The following is a 21422-nucleotide window of genomic DNA, read 5'->3' on the forward strand; positions in this document are numbered from 1 at the left end:
ATTTTTTTAAATGATATTTTATCATATAAATTGAAATATGTAAATTTACACGGTAATTTTCTTTTAATTGTTTTTTACTTTATTTACCAAAAGAAGAATTAGAGATTGAATACAATATAATGTGGTATGGGTTTACATCTAAGCTAGATCAAACCACAAAATCATGGTTAAAACAAAATCATTTAACACAAACCCTCAAAATCATACTTAACCAAACCGTTTTAACTCAGGATTGATTTGGTGCAATTTGTTATTATTACTTTTTTCCATCAATATATTATGTTCTTCATAAAATTTCCTATAGTAATCCAACTTATTTTATTCATGATTTTCCTATAACAATCCCACGTATTGATTAATCATAAATAATCTCAACTTTTGAAATATTTAACTAAAGTAAACTTGGATAACCTGATGACCTGCTATAGTAGATAATTCACCAAAACAGTTAACTTAAACTTAATTTAAAATTAGAGAAAAATTTTGAAAATTTATATAAAAAATTTTAAATAGTAAAAAAAATCTTAATTTTTTTAACATCTTTTTCGACATTTTATTTTAATTTAACTTTTTCTCAAAAAAAAACCTGCTATAGCAAGTCATCACCGAGTTTACTCTAGGAAAATACCCCTCAAAGTTAAGATTATTCATGGTTAATCAATATGTGAAATTATTGTAGAAAAATCATAAATAGATTGAATTATTCTAACTAATTTTTCCTAAATCAAAATGCAACTATAGTTTATGTCTTCTGTCATCCAAATTAAACCTTACAAATTTTCACTATTTATAGCAAATTTTAATTTTAAAAAAGATTTTTTATAAAATGCAATTTAACAACCTTCCATACAAAACAAATCAATAAAAGCACATGTTACCATTAAGTTTCATAAATGATTTCAAACACTAAAGCAAACCACAAACACAAAATTACTACATGAAATAATTTTTCCGTAAAATACGCTTAATACAAGAGTTAAATAACCTAGATGATTCTTTAACTGAGTTTTATTTTTTATGAGTATGTGCTTTTTGTTTTGAAATTGTCTTACTGTAATGTTATTTTACAAAAGTCGCTAAAATACAAGTTATCATCATAACTTAAAAGGAAAACTATGTAATATGGTCATGGGTGGTCGATTCCAACCAAACACAGACCAATTTGTTTTGTATAAACCCGAATTGAAATCAGGACCAATAGTTTTAAAATTATTGAACCCACTCTTCAAGGCATCTAATTGGATGAGTTTAGGGTCTTTAATGAGTCTTGAATGTGCTTTGAAACAGCTTAATCTTATTAAATTTAATTTTCGTCGACTGCCTCTCGCATGTTTCACTACTGCAACATTCAACTATTCGAGATGTCGAATAAATTGCTGATTTCCCGGAGCTAAAGGATCTCGTACAAGCATAAAAATGGGGAAAATATAGCACAAAATTTGTTGCAAACTAATAGCAGACTGCAGATCGCACCATCCGAGAAAAGATGACTAATTAAAGATACAAGTGAACATAAATGTTCCTAAATCTAAGCTCGCTTGCATTTCTACAAAATTTAGTGACCAGAAAGTTCTTGGAATCTTACGGACCATTACTCATCGGAAAGGGAATTCGGCCAATGATACGACACCGCAGCTCAAAATGTGATTTTATATCATCAACCTTTTGGTCACATAATATACACAAGTATTACTTCTACATGAATTTGAAATACCACGTCGCACTAATTGTTCTAGAAATGGAACCAGCGCGTTTGACATTGGGCTGTACCTCAGGCAACACTGGACCGGGAGGCTTTTCCGTGATTTCTGTAATGTGATTGCTATTCAAAACCCGTAGATTATTATTGTTATCTACTGCTGCAGAAGTCACTTGATACTCCTGAAATGAATGGATAAAAATAAATAAAAAAAATTATTGTTATCTACAGAAAGGACATGTTTCGGAATACCTTCTGGCCCGAGCGTGTGGTAGTACTCCTCCGAAGTTTTTTAACCTGAGATTAGAGATTGAGATCAGTTCAAAAAGTCTATTATATACGCAAGTATGATCTTCTTAGCAAAAGCATAAGCCCTCAGGAGTCGGGACACTCGAGGTAAACCATCTCGGAGCTTTCTCCCTTAGACCCAATTATGATGTTGAGTGGACATATATAATTAGTAGTACGTTAAGGACGATTTCACTTTTTCCCATCCTTAAAACAAGAACAGTTATTCTCATTTTAGAAAGTTAAATGTTCCTACTCACTTCAGCGAAGCAAACAGTAATACACCACCCACCAGTTCTTGGAACTAGAAGGGAGCTGGTATAAAAACTTTAAACTAGAAGGGAGTCGGGTCCAATAGTCTTGGATTTAAAACCATCCCTAGAGCTGAGCCATATAAGAAACACTTTAATATGATTAATTGAAAGCGAGAATAAAACTAAGTGGATCCGAAAATATTCTTGCACGAAAATGTGTCTGAGATTCTAGTACATGGGGATTGGGGACCTATAAAGTAAAGCATATCCACTCCTACTTGAAAAATATGCTATCTTATCTACCTTCATCTCCTAACCAGTTTAAGGCAGAAAAAGCAATCTAATCTCTATAGAAAGCTAATTCGCCTTCTGAATTCGCGATTCGCTCAAATTTTCCCAAGAATAGTCCAAAATTGATCGTAATTCGCTTTTTTCGATTCACGATTCGTGAGTAGATTAGCAAGTCATGTGACATTGTTCTGTAGTCTTCTCCCCCAACAATTGCAATGCATCCATAACTTAATTGCATTCAGAAGTAATACTGACAGGCTGGATTAAATGAAGTCTAAATGGGCAAGATAATATTTATTAATTTTGCAGAGAAACGTGGAACATATCCCACTTTGTTTATAGGAGAAAGCAAAACTTTATTTACAAACTATATGAGATCCATTAGCAGTTGGACTATTCCCATGGACCAAACCTTACTAAGCTAAACATTGTATTAAGCAGCAAAAAATATACAAACACCAAAAGCAAAATAAATGAATACAACAAACACTAAAATTGGAATAAGAAGCGCTAACATAGAAGATGAAATCACACCTCGTAAGATCCATTAGATGTTGAAGGAAACGAAGCCTCCAAGGCTAAAGGCAGAGACGTAGTCTGCAAGATAACAGCAATCGACAAAACCCAAGCTTAAACAGAAGTTGAGGATAAAATCCAACTTGCACTGGAAAACATTAACAGAAGTTAATAATTTGTTGCAAACAGAAGTTAATAATTTGTTGCAAAATAATAAGGCGCATAAAATCAAAGTTCATTATGGTAAACTACAGCCCTTTTTGTCAAGTAGGATTCTCAGTTTTCTTTTTTTATTTTTGGGGGGGTTGGGGGAGAGTTTTCGTTTCCTTCTTCAAAATAGAACCTCACAACTCTTTTCAAAAACACATTTAGGTTTTGTTCCATATGGATTATTTGAACTATGAATTTGTCTTAGCTTATATCCCTTATCAGAGCTTATAGTAACTTACCTAAACTCATTGTCCCAATATAAGTGGAATATGAGAGAAAAATTCGTCTTATTGACGCTTTTCTGAACTTAATGCCCCTTATCTGTAATTATTTAAAGTTGATTTTCATAAATAAACCATATATAAATAGCCATTTTTAACATTGCCCATAGGGCCGCCTGTCTGTTTCAAGTTTTGAGTGAAATGGAGACATGGTATGTTGGACTTCACCCTTAAAATTCTTACGTTTGCATCAAAATTGCACCAAGAACCTAGGCTTTGGGGGAACTCTGGCCATTTATGGCGCCTCACCTTTTAACACTAAGGGCATGCTTGGATGGCGCAAATATTTAAGTGGAGAAATAAAGTCAAACTGATGAAATAAAAGCAATTAGAGATGCATTTGAAGTAGTTGAGATAGTTGTGAAGAAGGTAAAATGAGCATGAAAATAAAAATAATGAAGGAAAAAGAAGATGATTTCCCCTATTATGGAGGTAATACATCCCCCACCCTCCCCTAAGATAAATATTTACCCGAAAAAATTAAGAGCTCCTTCATTTTTCATTACTTTGCAACCATTCATCAACTTCATTTTCTTACTTTGACTTTGTTTACCCCTTAAATATTTACACTCAATCCAAGCATGCCCTAAAGGTAAAAAGTGTATCAAAAGATAAAAAAGGGGATTAAATCAAAACGGAAGCAAAAGAAAAGGTAATCACAGAACTAAGGAAAAAAACATTATATGCAACATCCAAACATCCATTACCGGTCTTGTTGACAAAACAACGATGGAAAACATGAAAACACAGTTACTATTTTTCGTTTATTAATTCATTCTACATCTTCCTCTTGCATGCAAAGGAAGAAAAGGTTTAGAGGGACCAGATAAGAAGTCATCTCCTAGATCCATCTGTCTCACCCCCCCCCCAGAAAAACATCCCCCCGAGGACAATGAGATAAATATAAAACAGAGGATGTGCTCTTCAAGAGCTCCAATGTACCACAGTTCACAAGAAAAAAGATCATTTCATGAAATATTTTACAGATGAAGTATTTACCCTTGATGTAGATGCAAGTTTCTGATGTCCAATAGATGGCCTGGAAGCACTAGAAGATGAATCCTACATTCAAAAAAGGTTGAATCTTATTAAATCGATGACCAAGTGGATTAAGAAATCAAGCATTTCCCACATATACAGAAATAGTATACGAGGGAAAACACAAATATATCAGGTAATTATCTACCAGCCTGCGTAAGCATAGACTTGAGGAAAGCGAATAGTGGTTTTGCAGAAATGACAATAAGAAGAAACAACAGGATGATCATGCCTGAATAAGATCTGCAAATTTATTTTCTAAATCCAGTGTACTAAGTAATAATCTTGCAACTCCTTCCTTTGTCTCATCCTGAAAATGGTTTGACCAGTCATAAAATAAGTGGAATGCTGATTTCTTAATATTGTTATATGCATAGAAATTCAATGGTAAAAGTTTGCACCTGTTTCTCTTTAATTCTTCCCATTCGTGTTTCCTAAATTCAGAAAAAGATAGAGTCAAATACTATGATTCAAAAGCCATCATGAGCAGAGGGAGATAGTAATATTATCCAGTAACAGACAACAGAAAATAGCAATAGTCACCAGAGTCCGGATTTTATGATTGACTGTTTGGAGATCCACAGTTAACTCTGAAACCGTTCCACGTACTACAGATATCTGTGAGTGTAAAAACATCTTTGAGAATCTAAAATATCATATAACTTGGAAGGAATGAAAAATTGAAAAGCAGTGTCAAACATCTTTTACAACATCTTCCAGTGTGTTACATTTCTATCTTAGTGCTCAACATCTTGCTACTAAGCTATATGCCTTGCCACTCCAACGGTTGCAAGAACATGATGGTAGTAGAAAGAACAGAATTTTATTTATTGAAATAACAACTTATTTGCTCACCCATCCACCCTCTTTTCTGGAAAACCACCATATGCTATATAGCAATAATTCTCAAATCATAGCTTTCTCTTGTCCCCTTACTAGCTAGAGGCTAGCAACAAACGCTTATTGCAGCACCAATTCAAAACGCTAGACCATGGGAGCAGAGAGATAGCATATTCGTGTTGGGGAAAGGGACAAAGAAGAGGTAAAAGATTACGTTTAAAACTGGATGACAAACTAAGAGCGCCAGCATGTTGAAGTTTAGTGGCAATTAATAGTAAGAAAAAGCATAAAAGGGAAATAATGGCAATAGAAAATTGTCAAGGGCTGAGCAACATAACAAACAAATCTTTGCCACACCTTTTTGTTAGACTTACAGAGCCTAAGAGAGTCTATGGAAGCCCCCAAAGAATTCTCAATGACAGCCCATAATTTGAGTCCCAAAATAATAGGTGGAGTCTTTCTTAGAGGGTTTAATTAAGTATGGAGCTCCAAATTATTAACGTAGCCACCTGTTTATGAGTCACCATTAAGATCATATTATACTCATTCAGCATTAATGTTCTAGTGCTGTACATTAACAGAAAGAGTATTCTGGGGTCCTAGAGTTCTGGGTACCAGATCGATTGCTTTAAAGCCACTCAAGAAAATAGTTGGTATTATGACCACTTTACAATGATGGATGTCCAATCATACCTCCTATTTAGTAGTATTACTATATGCAACAATATCATCACATTTATGATATGAATCGTCAAGTTTGGAAGATAAACCGTTTCTGGTAGCCTGTAGCAATAGAAGAAGAATGTGAGATGAAAGTACAGAACCATCAGAATGATAGATTTTTATAGAAGGCATTCGTATATACAAAAGAGTCTTCAAATAGCGAAAGCATTTTCTAATGAAGCCTACAAGCTCAACCATTCAAGTGTTATAGCGCTCAGTGGAATGCCATATGTGACAAAGAACAGTATCAATCAGCATCTTCAACAAAAACATTGAAGTTTGTATTCCAAAATAGAAAAGAAAAACATGATTGCGTTTGTATCCAAAAAAACCTATAGACTATAGTAAAATGGCTCATTGAATCATTTGTGCTTCATATTTACGTGATGTTGCATCTGATGTTTGCAATCAAGGGTCCATAGTAAAAAAACGCTATGTTATTACAAGAGTAAGGTCTCCGACCCCCGCATTGAGGTGATGGCAATATGGGATGTTGTACTACTTTCCTCAAATAATAAAACTAATGATGTGAACTCTACTTGACAACACAGATACAAAAGACATCATTTTAAAAATTGCCAATTATAATACTGTATTCTAAAATAAATATAGTGATACAACATATCTTAATTTCAAATTGATTTTCTTAGTATAAGTTATCGTTTCAAAATGAAAATATCTTTCCAAAGTAATCAATTTCCTGAGAAATACAACTAAACATGCCCACTACACTGCAAAATAACAACGAACACCATTCATATTTTAAACCATGGAGTCCTGGCGATTTTCACAAGCCTATGTATCAAAAATCGAAAAATGGACCATAGGAGAATTGGTAGAAATGTGGAACTCACCCTGAGTGAGAGAAAAACATCATCAAGCTGCTTTGCAACAGACTTGCAGGCATCTGATAAGCTGCGCTTGGTCACAAACATGAAGTCGGGAATTTTCCAACCCTATCAGTGTTCAAACAAGAAGTTAGAAATATGTGAACAACCTTGCCACCAGGAAGAGTACTCAAAAGAGCTGCACCAGTGTATAACTTGAAACATCAAAATTTGTTAAGTTGAGTAGTAGCATAAAGTTTCATAATAGAAATTTCATAATAGCCTTCACAACAAAGTGTATCTTAATTCATTTGATGTAGCATTATATCATTTGTTAAATAGCGATAACAGACAGAAGAGGAGTTCCGTATCAGCTGAATTGAGATAATTAAAAAAACTCATAATAGTGCTTTATGAATAACTTTGCTCTCACATTGAGAGAAGATCTCATCTTTAAAAAGACAAAAAAAATAAAAACCCAAATGCTACCTGCAACTTTACACTAATTAAAGCAGGATAAGACAACATATGATTTATTATCACGGCAATGTTCTAGAAAACAAATCTAGATTGCTCCAATAAAGGATTATGACCAAAAGGTTCAAAGCCTGCAAATCAACATTGATTCATCAAACCAGCCAGAATCCATACTTCATTGAACACATACCAATTCATCCATAGGGGAACAACAAGATAAACCTGTAAATCAAGATTATTTACTAGTTACTACTACTGTCCACAAATAAGACACCTTTAAGGAGTGGGCTCACAAATTGAAAACAAAATAATACGGAGTGTACTAGTGTAGGCTTATATGATAATATTGTAAAAATATAGAAAATGTTTGTGAGAGAATAGGAGAGATTGATGGGGGAAGAGGCCCAAATCACATTTAAGTTGGATCGTGTTTGTCAGTGGGCAGACCGGTTTAGGAAAAAAATTCCAATTAAGGCATCAGTACCAAATTAATTAATATACAGGATGACAGATTTTCTCAAACCAATCAGGTCAAAGGATTTCAAAACTAAAGGCTCAAATAATTGCTCAGGTGAGCCTATCATTTTCAAAACAAATTAATTAAAAAATCCACCAGAAAACTGACACTAATAACAAACCCAGCACCATTTCTGAGAGAGATGCACAAATCACTATAAAAATAAGTGTTTGAAATGTAAATAAAAGAAGCTACAGTAAAGATAGAGAACTTGCTTCTGTACAAAAGCTATATTATCTTGTAAAATGTACTGAATTATCTTTATCTCAGATGTTAAGCTACATCTAAACCATGTACTCAACATGCACATGAAAATAAATCACAGCACTTGCTTACCATATAAAATGATACGTAGAAGAAGCAGCAACGCTTCACATGAGATAGAGAAAGATAAATATGTGGCAGTAGTTGCAACTTGCAACCTTAGAGAACGGAGTTCAATCAAGAATATAACATCAACCGTCAACGTAAAACATCTAGCATCTTAACAGAAATTTACCTTCCACCACACATATCCATAGCCAACAACTACAATCACAATAATTGCACAATATTGGCTGCCACCTACAAAACAAAATTTTCAAGCTCAATCAGCTGCTACTATATAAGAGCATATAAATGACCTAAAATATGCATAAATACTTCATACTTTTAGGAAAAAAAAAAAAACCAAAGAAAGCATTTGCTACATAGAAAAAAGAAGTAATGTAAGAAATCATGAACAAGTTTAAAGGCAACCATTCTAAACTTTAGAATAGTGCAATTCACCAATTTAATAACAAGGTGCAAAAAGATTTTCTCAACAATGTCTTCTTCAAGGGTAATAGATTTATCAACGTAATGTTGAATTGAGGGTCCTTTGATCATTTCCTTCTCCTCAATGACTATTACCATGCTTTTCCTCTTTCTTAAATATTTTTCCCTGTATTCTCTCCTCTATTTCCCTATCTTAACTCTTCACTTTTAGCATTACTTCTCTCATGCCAACCTTTAAAAAAAAATTAAAAAAAAAATTGTAAAATGATACATATAGCCTAGCACCTGCCCAGCCTATGCTTCTCTTAACCAATAGGATTCAACTCTCTTTCATTAACTTTTGAAATTTCATATTCATCCCTAAAAGACCTCGCTATTACTCACACCCATTCTTTCCATGAAAAACAATGTAATAATTCCTTTCTATAATGAAAGATAATCCAATACTTGTAAATAAAAACAATTAAACATTTTAAAAAATGTGTTTAACAAGAGGTTGTACAAACTCGCACTAAAAAAGATGAATAATAAAATCAAAAGAATGAGAGACTAATTAAGAGCTTGAAAATGCTTTATTAAAATTGCACTTGTGATCATTAGTAGTGTGCTCTTTTTTGCTAAGATTGTAACTTGGTAGAAATCCCAAAAAGGTTCATAGAAATAAGAAAACATTCTTCAACAAAAATCTTCAATGAAACCGAGTCTTGAAGATTTAACCAAAGCTTTGAATTGTTGTTGACTTGAAAATTTTTGGTTGTTAGCCTATCTCCGAGGAGGATGGTTATGGTCTTTCTAAGATCAAATATTTTGACTTCACCTCCTCGTATTAAAACTGAGCAACAATTAAAATACCTAGTAAAAATATTTGCAACAAATATTGATTGAATCACCACGGTAGCATTTGAGATATTAGAATCCATATTTGTTGGGTAATTTAATTTGTTGCTCAAGTTTAATATGAGGATATAAAGACAAAATATTCAATTTAACAAAGGTCAAAACAGTCTCCTTAAAAAAATCTGTAGTTAATGACAGTTAAAAGCTTTGATTAAGTCTTCAAAACTCAGTTTCAACTGAGATTTTTGCTGAAAAACGTTGTTATTCCAATGAATCTTTTTGAGTTTTCTACAGTCTACCTATTTAAAGTCTTCATCATCAAAGAAGAGCACACTACTGAAAGATCATACATGCAATTTTAAGAAAGCATTCTCAAGCTCTTAGTTAGTCTCTCATTCTTCTTACGTTGTTATTCATTGCTTTTAGTGAGAGTTTGTAAAGCCTCTTGATTAAAACTTCTTTAAATGTTGAATTGTTTTTGTTTATGAATGTTAGGTTTAACTTTCATTATAGAAGGCAATTGTTAGAACTGGTATGGGCACAAGAATATGAGGTGTTTTAAGTTAAAATCTAATATTCTAAAAGCTAATGAAAGAGGGTTGAATCCTATGGGTTAAGAAAAGTCTAAGCACAGACTAGGATATTTGTAGCTGAACCTTGTTAACAATCATCTGCTTTTTGTCCAATTCATTTTCGCATTGATTTCCTACTAATCTATTCCACGCAAAAAATATGCCGCAGATAGAACACATTCAAAAAAAATATTTTAACCTTCAAAACACATTTCAACAAGAAAAAAGGGCCTTCGCCTTCGGCGATTACCAGCTCGAAAGGCTTGGCCAGCAAACTCTCTATTCACCCCCTCTAAAGTGTTAAGGTCTCTGATTGAACTTTCATTTGTTGAGCGCTCCAACAAGGAATGTTAAGCATTGGTATGATATTTTCTGCTTTGAGCCGAACGCGCATTGGTTTATTTTTTGGCACATTTTCAAAAGGCCTCATACTAATTTGCATTTAGATCACTTATATACTTGTCAAATGTTTTTATTTCTTCAATGTGGGACTTGAGAAGTACACTCAACAATACCTTCCTTCAAACCAAGGACTACATCATCGTGTCCTCTCCAAATATGCTTCCTTGATCACTATGTCAAGGAGACTCGATACAAGTCACCAAGACCTGATTCTCCCATTGGGAGCTTGTTATGGATTGGGTTAGCCATAGATGTAGATGTAAGGATTAGCGTAGAAGAATGTAAATGTATGCGTAAATTGAAGATTGATTGTAACCTAAGAACAATTACAATGAGATAGTAGTCAAGCAATTCGATAAGCTTGAGGTCTCCCTAAATGAGTGATAAACTCATCTCAAATCTATTATAAAATGGATGCCCTTCATATTCCCTTCCCGTTCTATTTATACTATTTCTCCTAACATACTATTCCCCCAACTAACTAATTCAAAGTAATATTGATTATTTAATTTCTATTTTACCCCTCACAGCCATTCATGACAGAGTTTTAGCATTCCAATACGCCACCCACAGTGTTACTTCATTAGACGTATTTTCCAAGTTGAACCTGTGGCTACCGATTCCGATTGTTGGGCCTTTCAGTCGTAAATGATCCGCATTAGTATGATATTGTTTGCTTTAGGCCGATCCCACATGGATTTATTTTTGTGCACCTTCCCTAAGGATCTCATACTAATTTGAATTTGGACCACTTATATACTTATCAAGTCTTTTATTTCTTCAATGTGGGGCTTGGGATGTACATTGAGTTTCCCTCCAACAAGTTCTAATAAGGTACCAACTATATTGCATATAGTCATAACAAATAAGCCAAACTATCTTAAATCATTTGAATGGCAATAAAAAGAAAAATTACCAGTCCCATTTGAAGTCACGATTGCCACGGGTCTGCTAGATGCAAGGAGTTGCAGCTCTTGCCTCAAAACTATTAACCTGAAAAATATAGATCATACTGCAAAATATAAGTAGCACGGACCTTGTATTTGAGCTCAATCCAAAAGGTAACTAAAACTATCACAAGAGAAAAGCAGTAGCTCAAGGTAAAAATTGTCAGGAGGGATATTAAGACCCTAAAAACTGAAAACATAATCAGGAATGTAGAAGAAATCATCACATTCAGAAGACTAACAAGGAAAAGGACCGTCAAAAGATATTACCACCCTGCATGGGTCATGTACAAGGAAATTAATTAAGAACATTCTTAGGAAAATAAGTAAAGTGTAAATTAGTGAGATTACAAAAGAAAAATGTCATGCAACAATGAATTGGTCCTTCATTTGATTTACATTTCTTTCTCTAAAGTTGTTCATTAGATATGCTCTTTCACCAAAAAAAACTCCACAAGCCACACGGTCACACTATTACTATGAAATTAGAGATGAGTAGATGAAGCAGAAAAGAGAGAAGAATCCAGGGCCTGTAAATCAACCAAAACCATATCAACTAGGACTTAAAAATAAATCTCACAAAAAAAGAAGTTTATACTAGAACAATCATGCATGATGAAGTCAATTTCTTTCCAGCAAGGGGTTTTTGGGAAAGAGCCAAAAGCAAATGCTACAAAAGAAGTAGAATTGGAAGTAGCAAGCCTTACACATCATTCATTATCCAAGTTCTAAATAATCCTTTTAAACATTAAACTCATGACAAGCCACTACAGTAATGAATAAAAACTAAAGAACAGTTAAGCAGCTGGCCAAGAAAATAGTGCTCAAAAGAGAAGGTAGTTATCTAATGCTTAAAACAGTAAGTTTGCATCTTTATGCATTATATAAGAACTTCAGTATACATTTAGAATAATATTGAAAATAGTAAACTGGAAGAAGCAGCTATTTTTGTAAGCAAATACCTGAGCCATTAGAGCATCATTTCTAGGCTTGCTTGTTGAGGGAGCAGAATCACTTTGCTGTGTGGGCTTCAAAGTAACCTGTGATACACAGAAATACGGAGCACATCAAATTGGTCACTTTCTACATCCATACATTGTTAAGGAGTACATGATAAAGGCTAAAGATGAGTTCAATCATCCTGACCACATTTGTAAAATATACCATCATCATCAGTATATTCCACTCATAAAAGCAAAGATCAGGGTTTGTAGGGTTAAGTAGACGCCAAACCATGCCCTTATCAAAGGAGGTTGAAGCAGAGAGATCCTCAGCTATAGCAGAAAAATAATACAGGATATAAAATATAGGGATAGCCTAAAAAGGGCATTGATATTATATGCTGAATTTTCAGGGACTAAAATTATATGATCAAGAAGAAATAGCAACTAGTATAAAGATAGACACCTTTATGGCACCTGAAATGACATCAGAGAAACTGAGTAGACGTCCTTCTTTTGCTAAAACAGAGCCCAGGATACCTACAAAGCATATAATGGCATTATAAAACCAAGTGCAGTGCCATGCAACTAAGTACAAAGGCAATAGAATAAAGACAAATTTCATGACCACCAGTTGTTAAATCTGGCTTCCATGCATTGCCATAACATAAAATTTAAATATTAAAAATAAACAATGATATAGACAATTGTTAAAAAATGAAAGCTTATTTATTTTCATTTCCACCAAATTCCACCATTTGTAGGATAAAAAGAATGTTAACATTTTATAGACATTTTTCTCAACATATCCTTTCCCAACAAACCCAATTTAACTTTGACATGGAAAAAAGTCAACAACTTTTTTCTATAAGATCTACCTATCAAGCTGATATTGAGTGTATCCTACCAGTCACCGATTAGGCGATTACTATATTATTATTTCATGGAGTGTACCTAGTACCTTGAGTAGGCATTTATATTACCATATATAAGGCATAATTCAATCTGATTTCACAATAACGGACTCAATTCCCAAAACCTTATATATATGTGCACATCTCAACAAAATTTGGATAGCTCTTATTTTCGGAGTTTGATATAGGGAATAAGCATAAGCACCACATATAAATCACAACTCCTCATCTAATAAACCTAAGTAATTTCTGGCCATGACATCGACAATTAATAGCCACAAATATCATCCAGCAGCATTAAGATTGTGTACACTATAACATCCTTGGTTACTGTAGCATCCTATTTCTTAAGTATCCATGTCTAAGAAACTTCCAACGCGTGATGAATACTTAAGTAAAATTTCATCCTTCTATCAAGAAAATACCTTGTTCTCATGTACTATAGCATCCAAGGTGAAAAATTAAGTATTCTAAAGTTCCAGGCTGCTTATAAATCTGAATAAACAAGACGTATATCAACTATAAATAGTAATACCACGTACTAATCGGAAATTTATCACAAAAAACCCATCAACGGGTTATGGGTGTTATAATTCTTCACTTAATTCTCATTATTTCAATTTTTAGCTTCTTATTTGCAGCAGGCGTCTAGCATTTGTTCATTAAAAAGGTGAAAAGTGATATATTGTTCATATAACCCCTAAAATCACAGAAAAAACAGAATTTCTATACTAAGAACACCAGATGTGCAACAAGAACTACAAAATTAGCTATCCCATATGAAAATTCAAATTCAACCCACATCGACAATTCTCATCAATTTGCAACAATAGCAATGCCAAAACCTTAATCCCAAAAATTTTTAGTTTGACTACATGACGATGCCATATGTGAAGTCGAACTCAACCACATCACTAGTTCTCGTCAATTTGCAACAATGTCAAAGCCTTAATCCCAAAAAAAATTGGATTCAGCACTTCAGCTACATTAACCAATAAAATCTTATTGTATATGATCAAAATTAGAGCAGAAAGAGCACAAAATTCAAATGAACATCCAACGAAGAAGGATATATGATGGAGAGAAGGAGAAAAAAACCTGCACCAACGATGATAGTGAGTTTTCCCAAGGTGAGAGACATAGCTAAGGAAAACCCACCAAAAGCCCCAAAAACCAATTAGTCTTATGAATTGAAAATTCCCTAATAACGCTGAATTGAAGAACCTGCTTTCTTCAATATCAAACAATAAATAGAAAAAAGAAAATTCAAGTGTTCAACGATATAAGAAAACCGATATGAATATTGGTTAGATTTTCAAAGGGGAGAAAAGTTAGCGATTCGTAGGAAAAGCTTGTATTCTTTCCCCAATATTTTCTGGGGGATTTCGATGTCAAGATAGCGACACTGTTTCAGTTGCTGACTTCATGGAAATTGATTTTCTGTTAGGTGTATTTATAGAGTTCGAAATTGAAATTTTAGGGTTCCAATTTCGTAAAATTATATCTAAGATAATTTTCAATTTACCACCCACAAATTTTATTTTATGGTATTGGTATATAATAAAGCACATGTATGAGTTTTTTTGTTTGTTGGTCCAGTTTGCCATTTGTTTGCCCAATTTTTTTACATGATTTAAATTATATGTTTGAACCCTAACATATATATATATATAGGATGAGATCCAATAAGAAGGAGTGTGAAAATAAGAAGGAATATCTACCGTTGATTAACTAAGATTTAACGGTTTAAAAAAAGTTGTCTTAGCAAAAGATCTAATAACACATGTTTATGAAAGAAAGTATCACATATTAATTTAGAAAACATCACAATTTCAAGTGACTCATGTTTATACATAAACTATCACATATTAATTAAGAAAACATCACAATTTATTTTCTGTTCTGAATTGCGTGCAAGATGGACCATTGATCTAAGATCTGACGGATGAAATTCCTTCATATCCTTCTTAGTTTCAAACCCCTTCCTATTAGAACACACACATATATATATATATGATATATCATGTTTAAGTATTTCTCTTCTCGAATTAATAATTTGAATAAAACAATTAAAAAATAGAGGAAGTAATTAAAATTATTGCATGGTTTGAATTTACACAAAAATGTTGAAACTGTTTTTGTCTCCTATCTTATACTATTTTATAGTAGTATTATGCAACAATAAAGATAAATTTCCAACTGTTCACCTAAAATTTTAAATTTTGCGATTACTTTTATCTTTTATGCGGACTTAACTTTTTTAGCTAAAATAAATTTTATATATGATAGTTAAGAAATTATTAGTCGTTAGATCAAAAATTTAACTTCGATGATGCGTTATTTTAGACTAGCCCAACTAATAGATAATATATTACGAGAATGTAAATTTCTTATTTTGAGATTATCTCATCAAGCGGTTTTATTTAGTTTTACAAAAACAAAAATTTGTGAGAAAATAGTTACAAAAATGACATTTTCACATAAACTATATATAAATTACACACATCTTTAAAAGATATCCACCCAATTCATTTTTCTTTTTTGTTTTTCATTCAAAGATTTATTCTTCAATTCAAAATTTTCTTCATCTCCATTGTCTATATATAACTAACTTTTTGTTACAACATTGTTGTTTTAATTTTATAATAATTATGAGATTTTTGCGAACTATAGTTTCATGATCAATGTTACAAAATTGTTGATTTAATTTATAATAACTACCTTTTTGTCACAACATTGTTGCTTTAGGCTGAACGGTGTAGACATTGATATTTTATGGTCGTAGTTCGAAAAAAAACATTGATCAATATTTTTTTGCAAATTACAACCATAAAGTATCAATGTCTACAATGTCTACAGCATTCAGGCCAAAGAACATAATTCCGACCCCTTTAGTGGTCCGATATTTAGGTTAAGTGAGATTTGACCTGAACATTGTATACTTTTTATACTTTGGTATTCGTAATTCGCAAAAAGAAATTAAAATTGTAATTCGCAAAAATCCTAAATTTTAAAATTATAATTCTCAAATTATTCTTAATTTTAAGCATTACTCAAGACTCAAGTGTAAAAATAATAAGTTGAGAAAGACATCTGTTAACATAACGAGATTTATTATCACATAAAAACTTTTTTTATATAATTGATTAAACTCATCGCAATTTGGCACATTTTTATGTTTACGATGCATATATTTTATATACAAGAGATAAAAGATAATAGATATCTTCGTTTATGATTTTAATTAACTAAGACCTAAATATATATATATATATATATATATATATATATATATATATATATATATATATATATATATATATATATATATATGTCAATGAATATAAGACACTTAATTAAGAGAACTTATAAATAGTAAATAACATAATTTGGTTTAAAATTATGACCAATTTTATAAAGAATGTTCAAGACAAGGCAAATGAACGGCCTTAAACCATAGGAAGAAACCATTGTAATCTATTGTGTTGGACCAAAGTCCAAACGCTGAGCTTATATGTATATATTTATATGTTATTATAATTAATTAAAATTATCTTTATGTCCTTATTAAAGTAATCTAATTAAAGTTAAAGGGTTTGGACTTAAATGTATCAATAGGTTATGGGCCTTAAATGTGTAGAGATTCGTTTTATGACTGGGTTCTATGATGTGCCGAATACTAGTCACAAGTTATTATATATATAGCGCAGTTATGGTCCCTAGGTTATACATATTTCCTTTTCTCATGTCATCCCATTATCAGAGAGAATTAAGAGCAATAACATTAAGGGTCGTCAAACTAAGGAATACGTGTTAATCTAGAAGATCTAATCGTTTCTATTTCCAAGATTATCTCTTGCGACATGGAATCAAGTATTCTTTAGTTTTATCCTTTTATTTTATTCTCCTAATTCAACATAATCGATCCTGTTTATTAGTAAAAGATTCACCTTTTTCATCCCATCATATTGAGCTTAGATTATTTCATTAAAAGCTACAATTCATATCCTAGGGTTCAATCAATCTACATTCCGTGAGTCTATTCCCAAAATATTGCAAAATAAAAAAATAATTCCCACTTTCCTTAAAATGGGAAAGTAATTCCCACTTTACCGTCCACGTAGGATTATTTTGAAATTTTTTTTTTTTATTTTTAATATAACCGCTACTTGAGGTAGCGGTTTTGTTTAGGGAATTGAAGAAAATCGCCAGATGAAATGGCGGTTTGGTAATTTTTTTATTTTTTTTAAAAAAAAAAAAATATTTGGATAAACCGCCACTTGAAGTGGCGGTTTTATACCTGTACAAAACGGCAGTATCTGTTCTTTTTCTTCACTCATTTCATTTGCTTCCTTCCCTTCGCTGCTGCCGGTTATCTAAAAAAAAAAAAGTCTTCAATTCTCATTTACTTCATATTCACAATTCCTCTCATTTAACTAAATTAATCAACTACATTCTCATCTTCTCCTTCTTTACTTGTTCATATTCATCATCATTTAAGGTAATAACATAACCCTAATTTATTTCAATTTGCAAATTGAATATTTTGTTCATTATTGTTTTCAATTGAAGTTATAAATACATTGATTGTTTAATAAATTCTCTTGTTTTCATGATATAAGCTTACATTTTACACATTTGTAGTTGAATTTTAGGATTTGGTTTGTATGCATATAAAGTGTTTGATGATATGCTTCAATGAAAGTTTATTACTTTGTATTTGCAGAATATGGATCATTATCCCGTTATAGTGTATTGGGGTGGGGAAGTAAGTTATACTGGATCCGATGTTGGGTATAATGGAGGAATAAATACAGTGATGTTTATCCATCGTCAAAATACGACTTTTGAGGTGTTTGTTAGCAAAGTCTATGATGTAATTGGTTGTGATCGCAACTCTTTTATGTTAAAATTGGAGATGAAATATCCGGTGACTGGGAAAAATGTGTTAGTCCCGATTAAGAATGATGAAAGCATAAGTGCTCTTGCTTATGCGGCATCACAAGCCCCTGGAACGGCAATGGAGGTTTATGTTGAATTGGTTGCAAGTTTGGATAATGCGAGGGAAGTCATGACTAGCATGGAACTTCCAGAATCAGGTCCTAGTGTACGCCATGATACATTCACAGAAATGTTAAGTAACCCAAATTACGTTAATGAGCACTTGGATGAGAATAGCTCTCCAACTCATTCACGTGGCATTGGTGGTGGTGTAATGAACACCTTTTCCACGAGTCACTTGGGTAGCCTTAATGCGAACGAGGTTGACTCTTTAGATCAGGAGGATGAGCATATTGATTCTGATTCAGAAGAGGATGATGAAAGAAGAGAAGCTCTAGATGCAGCGATTAGAGATGGTGCTCCATCTCAAGATTGGCTTAGAATTGATGAGGTTGATCAAAGATTGATTGATGCATGGATGACCTGGAACGATGACAACTCCATGAATGAAAATGGAGACTTTAGGATAGGGCAAGAGTTTAGCTCCTTAGACCACCTTAAGAAGAATGTTAAAGCATGGGCGATTTCTAATAATAGAAACTTCCGTGTAATTGAGTCGGAGCCTTCAAAGTACGTTATCCAATGCACTAATGCGGAGGATGTAGGTTGTGAATGGAGGATGCGAGCTGTTATGACCGCAACGGGATCATTTAAGATTGTGCGATATAAGGGTCATAATCAAGATTGCTCAGTACATTACAGTGACGACCATCCCCTCCTTACTTCTGAATTTGTTGCTGATCTTATCGTGGATATGATTAGAGTTGATCCAGCGTTTAAGGTGAAGTCAATCGTTAATTTTGTAAAAAATAAATACGGATTTGTAATAACATATAAGAGAGCTTGGTTGGCCAAAAATAAGGCTATAACAAAAGTGTTTGGGGATTGGGATAAGTCCTTTGAGGAGCTTCCACGGTACGTGCAGGCATTAATGCAATCTAATCCAGGAACAGTGGTGCAATGGGAAGTCCAACCAACAATGGATCCTACCAAAGTGATGTTTCAGCGAATGTTCTGGGCTTTCGGACCATCCATTAAGGGTTTTCCCCACTGTCGTCCCCTTATTTCTATAGATGGTACACATTTGTTCGGAAAGTACAGAGGCACACTTATGATTGGTATGTCCATAGATGCAAATTCTCAGTTGTTCCCACTTGCCTTTGCCGTTGTGGAGGGAGAGAGCAACGACACATGGAGTTGGTTCTTGGATTGTATAAGGCATTATGTCACTAAGAGGGACGGCTTATGTGTTATATCTGATCGTCACAAGGGAATTTTGCATGCAATGAACAGAGTTGGAAAAGGTTGGGAAGAACCATATGCATTCCATCGGTTTTGTAAACGTCATCTAACTTCAAACGTGCATAAGAAGTTTAAAAACATAGCGGTTAAGAACTTATTTGGAAAAGCTTCTGAACAAACAAAGATTCGGAAGTATAATTTTTACATGAATCGCCTTAAAGAGCTTAATGAGGACGCGTACAAGTACTTAGTGGACGGTTCTATTCCCGAGCGCCAATGGACTTTGATTCATGACGGTGGGCATCAATATGGAGTGAGAACTACAAACATGTCTGAAGCGTTCAACGGCGTTATGAAAGGGGCCAGGTCACTCCCAATCACTTCATTAGTTAGGATGACATTCTACCGGGTAAACGAATACTTTGCCACAAGGAGGGATTTAGGGAGAAGCAGATTAGATAGTGGACATGTGTATGCGAAGAAACCAAGTGATACGATTGATAAGAATGCTGAAAAAGCACGCTTTCATGATGTTAGGATATATGACACAGTGCGTGGGATATTCGAGGTCACCACTGGTTGTGGCAATAGGATAGCAGGAAAAGGTGGAAAATCCTACATGGTTGACCTCACAGCAACATCATGCACATGTCAGAAACCAACTATCTTCAAGTTACCGTGCTCACATGTTCTTGCAGTATGTCGAGCTCGTAACATATCGTACGATGCTTTTGTGGACCCTTCATTTCGCACTACAAAATACGTATCGACATATAAGAAGTCTTTCATGCCCGTTCCAGACATGTTTACTTGCGATCCTTGGAATGGTCCTACAGTTGTTCCAGATCCCTCAACGAAGCGTGCAAAGGGTCGTCCGCGATCAACTCGTATACGGAACGAAATGGATGCACCGTTGAAGCGTCCTCGTAACTCGTGTACCTTTTGTGGATGTAGTGGTCATAATAAGAAAACATGCCCTCGAAGGTCAACAAAGTATGTTTTTTTTTAAAATTTTGTAACAACATGTTCAATATGATAATATTTAAATGATTTTAATAACACTTATGTATGTTTCAGCGATCATGGCGATGCCGGGCCCAGTAGCGGAGGTTGACGAGTTCACACCATCTCATCGACCGGTGTGCAAAACAAAAGGGGTCGGGGGTTGTAGTTTAACAAGCTTTGTATATTCTTATACGACTTGAACTTCTTGTATGAGTTTCCATAATTGTAATATATCTTTGCATTAGTTTTATAATTATTTTTTTCAAAACAATCCGGTTCGTAATTGATTATTATGGAATAGATGGTATTGAACTAGTTTAATGCATGTTGCGTTCACTATTTTAAAATGAAAGAAAAAAAAAACTTAAGGCAAAGAAAAAAAAAAAAAAAAAAAAAAGTCACAAGCAAACCGCCACATGAAGTGGCGGTTTACCTGGACCAAACCGCCACTTCAGATGGCGTTTTTGTGGTTAAGGCAAACCGCCACTTGAGATAGCGGTTTTGTCTGGAAAAAAATAAAAAAAATTTAATTTTCCACGTGGACGGTATTGTGGGAAATACTTTCCCAAATAATGCAAAGTGGGAATTATTTTTTTATTTTGCAATATTTTGGGAATAGACTCACATTCCGTAAGCTTACTTCTTTTATTTTTTTTTATTATTATAACGTTGATGGAGGAAAGAAAAAGACATAGTGAGATTCAACTTAAGAACCTAGATTGTATTATGAGAAAGACGAAGATACTTACTCCAACTGAAACAAGGATAAAAACATAGGTATTATATTTGACCAGGGTTCAATATTGGCCATTTCGATGTTAATATAATATGTAATTACAACAAT

At 33.4% G+C, this 21422-nt stretch overlaps 2 protein-coding genes across 5 annotated transcripts; one reads left to right on the forward strand and one right to left on the reverse strand.

Moving 5' to 3' along the window:
- Positions 1-1044: 1044 nt before the first annotated feature.
- Positions 1045-14739, reverse strand: LOC130808768 (uncharacterized). Of its 4 annotated transcripts, none has more exons than XM_057674256.1 (15): positions 14429-14739; positions 12894-12956; positions 12438-12515; positions 11445-11521; positions 8461-8525; positions 7635-7666; positions 6995-7096; positions 5121-5195; positions 4979-5011; positions 4810-4887; positions 4539-4601; positions 3067-3129; positions 1952-1996; positions 1771-1881; positions 1045-1662 (listed from the first exon to the last, which is right to left on the reverse strand). In XM_057674256.1, the coding sequence occupies exons 6-15, from the start codon at positions 7644-7646 to the stop codon at positions 1582-1584; spliced, it is 663 nt and encodes a 220-aa protein (XP_057530239.1). In that variant the 5' UTR covers positions 7647-7666; positions 8461-8525; positions 11445-11521; positions 12438-12515; positions 12894-12956; positions 14429-14739; the 3' UTR covers positions 1045-1581. The 4 variants fall into 4 exon arrangements, 3 of the variants coding, with proteins under 3 accessions (XP_057530239.1, XP_057530238.1, XP_057530240.1); XM_057674255.1 differs by having other exon boundaries at positions 12883-12956; XM_057674257.1 differs by lacking the exon at positions 7635-7666 and having other exon boundaries at positions 1046-1662; positions 12883-12956.
- Positions 14740-19936: 5197 nt separating this feature from the next.
- On the forward strand, positions 19937-20809 carry LOC130808731 (uncharacterized). Its single transcript, XM_057674205.1, has 2 exons — positions 19937-20566; positions 20651-20809. Exons 1-2 carry the CDS (start codon positions 19968-19970, stop codon positions 20685-20687), a joined length of 636 nt encoding a protein of 211 aa, XP_057530188.1. The 5' UTR covers positions 19937-19967; the 3' UTR covers positions 20688-20809.
- The last annotated feature ends 613 nt before the right edge of the window (positions 20810-21422 follow it).

This window comes from Amaranthus tricolor, chromosome 3 (genome assembly GCF_026212465.1).
Source record: "Amaranthus tricolor cultivar Red isolate AtriRed21 chromosome 3, ASM2621246v1, whole genome shotgun sequence".
Lineage (NCBI taxonomy): Eukaryota > Viridiplantae > Streptophyta > Magnoliopsida > Caryophyllales > Amaranthaceae > Amaranthus > Amaranthus tricolor.

What these genes read in the sequence shown, in the direction of transcription:
- LOC130808768 (XM_057674256.1), bottom strand. An exon ending in AACTTGCATCTACATCAAGG is followed by an intron (nt 3,130 to 4,538) that starts GTAAATACTTCA and finishes GTTATCTTGCAG; the next exon opens with ACTACGTCTCTGCCTTTAGC. An exon ending in CCGGTCCAGTGTTGCCTGAG is followed by an intron (nt 1,663 to 1,770) that starts GTACAGCCCAAT and finishes TGTGACCAAAAG; the next exon opens with GTTGATGATATAAAATCACA.
- LOC130808731 (XM_057674205.1), top strand. Translation starts at nt 19,968, where the DNA reads ATGACATTCTACCGGGTAAACGAATACTTTGCCACAAGGAGGGATTTA. An exon ending in TGCCCTCGAAGGTCAACAAA is followed by an intron (nt 20,567 to 20,650) that starts GTATGTTTTTTT and finishes TGTATGTTTCAG; the next exon opens with CGATCATGGCGATGCCGGGC.